The following is a 5,000-nucleotide window of genomic DNA, read 5'->3' on the forward strand; positions in this document are numbered from 1 at the left end:
CTGAAAAAGACTTTGAAAGTCAAATATTGAGAGACAAGAGAATGAAGGTCAAATATTGAGGCTATACAAGAATAGAGGTCAAATAGTATGAGCAAAGAGAATAAAGGTCAATTATTGAGACTATATATGATTTGAGAATAATGCTCAAACACTAAGGGTAAAATGAATAAAGTCAATTATTGAGGAAATCAGAATAAATGTCAAATACTAAGCCCATAGATAAGGCCAAAGGCTGAGAACAAAGAGCACGAAGGTCAATCACTCAGAGTCAACGACGTTTCACACCGGATGCAATGCTACAGAGCCATGCTAGCTATGCTCGCTAAAGGTGGCCTCACACTAGGCCTTTTTTTCTCCATCTTTGAGACGTTGCTGGCGAAAATGAAAAACCGGGAGTTTTTAGCTTCCCAACAAAACGGGAAGCAGCCAGCACGAATGGCGAGCCACAGTGTAGTGTAAACAAACAAGATGGCTGCTGCTGATAGGACATACTCTCAGAGCTTTGGCTTCTCTTCTCTTGAGCCACTCTCGAACCCACAAACTTTTTTTTGTTACTCTTGCATTCACATAAGTTACCAAGAAATACACCACTGCAGCACATCTTGCAACAGTCCGACAATTTCTGGGCGCCATGATATCAGCTGATCAATTTTGCTTACTTTTTCCTGTGGCCCCTCGAAACCACGAGTTCCTAGTGTGAAGATACAACAATTTTGCTCACGAGCATCGGCTGGGTGCTGGCCAAAACCACGAGCAAGAGATGACTCGTGTGATACCAGCTTAAGCGTGCGTTCACACCGAAAGCTATGAATGTCTGAAAACAATTCATGCCAAGTAAGTAGCTATTGTTGCCCTGTTCATCTTTACTGCTATATTTTAAGTTAATTTATATATCAATCTATGAAATCATTTATATTTTTTGTTCTGGAGTCTACTTTATATCCCATATTACAAAATAACACTTCCAGTATATTTAGATTGAAGCCACGAGGCAGGAACATCTGCTGTGAGACCCCAAGTGCGCATGCGGGAGACATGCTACATCCACAGAAATTGCGCTCCCGCCAATCTTGAAAGCCACGAATGCCATGTCGGAGACATCGGTAGCATAGCTTCGCACCCTGTGTGAATGGCCTCGCTTAAAACAATGCCAGCAATTAAAAGACATGTGCCCCAGCATGGAGCGATTAACACTGCATCCGGTGTGAAACAGCCTTAAATGAGAATAAAGGTCAAAGATGGTAAAAAACCGAGTAATGCGAGCGAAGGTTAAATATCGAGTTAAACAATAAAGGTCAAATATTGCGACCACATGAGACTAAGTGTCAAATACTGAGTGAACAGAATAATGGTTCAAAGCTTGAAGTAAATAAAGGTCTATTATTGAGAGTAAATAAGAATAAAGGTCAAATACCACGAGTAATGAGATTAAAGGTCAAATGTTGATAGAAAAGAGAATATGGGTAAATTATTGAAAGTAAAAGATAATAAAGGTCAAATAAGTTCAAATGCTGAGAGTGAAGGGAACAAACCTTAAATATTGAGTTAACAGAATAAAGGTCAAATATTGAGACCACACGAGAATGGAGGTCAAATACCAAACGAAAAATACAAGCCAACCTTATGAGGATAAACGTCAAATACTCGAGTAAAAAGAACAAAGGTCAATTATTGAGAGTAAATGAGAATAAAGGTCAAATGTCAAGAGAACAAAGGCCAATTATTGAGAGTAAAGAGAATAAAGGTCAAATAGCTACAAGAGTTTAGAGAACAAAGAACGAATACTGAGCTGATAGAATGAAGGTCAAATATTAAGATTACAAGAGAATGAAGGTCAAATATGAAGAGTAAGGAAAGCACAGGCTAAATATCAAGAGTAAAGAAAACAAAGGTCAATAACTGAGACCATGATGAAAATAAAGCTCAAATACTTCGAGGAAGGAGAGTAAAAAATAAACTATTTAGAGTAACTGAGATTAAAGGTCAAATACAAAATAAAGATAATAAAGCTCAAATGCTGAGAATAAAGAAAACATACTTCAATAACTAAGTAAAAAAAAAAATACATGTCAAGTAAGGTCCAATACTGACAGTAAAGCAAAGGTCAAATATTGGCAGGAAAGAGAACATAGGTCAAATATTGGGTAAACGAAAATAAAGCCAAAGTAAAGTCTTAATACTGAGCGTGAAAAGAACAAAAGTCATTACTGAGTAAACGAGAATGAGACAAAATGAGGTCAAATACCAAGAGTAAAGAGAACAAGGTCAAACACCCACCGCAAAGTGAACAAAGGTAAACTAACGAGTAAATGAGAATAAAGGTTAAATATGAATAAATACTGAGCAGAAAGAAAACAAAGGTCAAATATTGAGCATACAAAATAAAAATTTCTACTTAAAAAATAATGAGTAAAGACAAGGATCAAATATTGAGAGAAAGTGAAAATGAGAGTCATTTATCGAAGAACATATGAATAAAAAGGTGAAACAATAAAGGTCTTACTCACGGCATCACCGAGAATGTACTCGAAGAGATACCGGTATCCAATGGCGAGCGGGACAATCAAGAACCAAGCGAAAATGGGCACCGCCAGCGTCACCACAAGTGTCAGCGAATGAAGAGGATTAGCTTTGCTGGAACCTGCCAAAAACAGAGCATAGTAGCGAATTAATGTTGTTAACGAAATACCAAGAGACAAAGAAGTCAAAATCCTGGGTAAAGCCAATCGCACTGGGAATGATTAACTTGCAAAATATAACTCTTAATGGAATTCTGTTGATGAGGAAGTTATCTTAGTGCTGTGCTATTCCGAAGTCCCTAACACGGATTGTTTACATGTAAATCTGGAAGTCGACTTCGTCACATAGTGAGATCAAATCCATCTTCCCTTTCCTTATAATTACGAAAGAAAAAAGGACAATAAGGATGATTACTGTATTTTATTGCCTCGTGCAAAGAATTTTATCACATTCAAGTTTCCTCTCGGAACAATTAGACCACGACGGTGGGCGCCTGATAAAGATGAGTGCTGTGTAACATAAGGGACGGGACAACGGTTTTAAGTTTATGAATGTATAACTCTTACTAGAAAAAAAAGACGCTGATAAATACCATTTTCCTTTTCTGAAATGTAAAGAAAAATGAATGAGACAGCTAAGAGTAGGGAGTTGACAATGAATGCCTTAACTCAAGAAAAAAAAAAAAATAAGGCTAGTTGTGAATGAAAACAAATACATAAAACTTCCAAAATTATTGGTATTTAACCCAAAATCCTACAACTTCCATGAGCGTTAAATCTTGATATGGTAAAGAGCAGACAATCAGGTCCTGTTTTGCCTTATTAAATATAATTACTTACATCCAAGCAACTTTAACAATGGAATGCTTGCTCAACCGTTTAACCCAATTTTATTAATATATTAAACTTCTTTGACCAAAAGACTTTGGCGAACACAGAGGCTCACTCCGTTTCTGGTGGAAAATCTGATGACTGGCATGAGTGACGATCCTTTGAGGCGGACCAGCTAGAACACCACCAAGAGATTTCTCACAAAAATGTTCAGTGGGTGCCAGTCTCGGTAGATGACAGCTCGCATCACGGGTGATGTCCAGGAGAAGTAATGAAATGAGAGGTGCCTCTAACGAAATCAGTCAATACAGTTTGAATTTGTCCTTGATTTTTCAAAATGGAATCAGTACTGCAAAGCTACTGTCGATCCTTGTCTTCGCCAAAGTTCACTTTTGCCATTTCCTTCTTAACTTAAACCATACAAAGCATCGTAATTGGATATAAATTAAACCCAATAACCGTTTGTAGATGATCTACGGGAGGCAGCTTTGGTGCCCCAAACTGTCTGCCTAAGTGCGGTCAGCAAATATTTACACTATCCAGACTGTCAGCAAAAAGTAAAAAACACATGACAACTACTCTCCTGGGAGCGCTATCTTGTACTACTTTTCATTTTCTGTATCTTATTTCAAATATCTGCCCCCATATGAGACTATTAACATGCATACGGCTGTTCCCTTGAACCACTTTCACATATTTACACGTCTGCTCTTTCCAGCCATCACAGGCCCGTACCCAGAGTTTTTTATGGGGGGGGGGTCTTTTTCCCAAAACTGGACCTTTTCTTATATAAATGTCATTGCACATATAGGTATATAGAAGATGAAGTATTTGAAAATTTTATTTTAATTATATTAACCCTTAAATGCCGAAGCGGTAAAAAAAAAAAAATGTCTCCCGTGTGCCGGAGACGTTTCAGAGTGAGCGCGGAAGCGGAAAAAATATTTTTTTCAAAAAATCACAGCGTGCTTACTTTTCAAGATTAAGAGTTCATTTTTGGCTCCTTTTTTTGTCATTGCCTGAAGTTTAGTATGCAACCCTCAGAAATGAAAAAAATTATCATTATCATATATAAATAATGAGATATATGATAGCGCAAAAACGAAATTTCATATATAATTGTATTTAAATCGCGCTGTGCGCAAAACGGTTAAAGGTAACAAGTTACTTTTTTTTCGTTGTAATGTACACTAAATTGCAATCATTTTGGTATATAACACATTGTAAAACGATAAAAGCAACACAGAGAAAATATTATCACAAAATAAAGCATGAATTCGTAACGCGCGTACGTAAACAAATATTTTTTTCAAAAACTCACCATAAATCTAAATATTGTCCTAGAGACTTCCAATTTCTTTCAAAGTGAAGACAAATGATTGAATATTACTATACTGTAAGAATATTAGCTTACAAATGCAGTTTTTGACCATATCTGACGAGTTAAAGTTGCCCGAATGTCGAATTTTTTTTATATATATTTTTTTATATGCAATTATTTCAAAAATAAGAAAAGCTACAACTTTTAAATATTTTTCGTTTTATTCTACATGAAATTGCGCACATTTTCATATATAAAACTCTATGAAATGACTAATATGAAATGGAACAAATTTTCCGAGAATGGGACTCGCGCATTTCGGAGATTTG

The 5,000-nt window shown here is 36.3% G+C and overlaps 1 protein-coding gene across 4 annotated transcripts in view; it reads right to left on the bottom strand.

Moving 5' to 3' along the window:
* Positions 1-5,000, bottom strand: part of LOC135211721 (uncharacterized) — a 290,983-nt gene that overhangs the window by 57,555 nt on the left and 228,428 nt on the right. For 2 of the 4 annotated variants that reach the window (XM_064244966.1, XM_064244965.1), the window contains exon 5: positions 2,508-2,641. In XM_064244966.1, coding sequence (XP_064101036.1) covers positions 2,508-2,641 — 134 coding nt within the window. Of the gene's footprint in view, positions 1-2,503; positions 2,642-5,000 lie in introns of all 4 variants that reach the window. The other 2 variants (XM_064244964.1, XM_064244967.1) reach the window with 1 other exon arrangement.

Source organism: Macrobrachium nipponense, chromosome 4 (assembly GCF_015104395.2).
Source record: "Macrobrachium nipponense isolate FS-2020 chromosome 4, ASM1510439v2, whole genome shotgun sequence".
NCBI lineage: Eukaryota > Metazoa > Arthropoda > Malacostraca > Decapoda > Palaemonidae > Macrobrachium > Macrobrachium nipponense.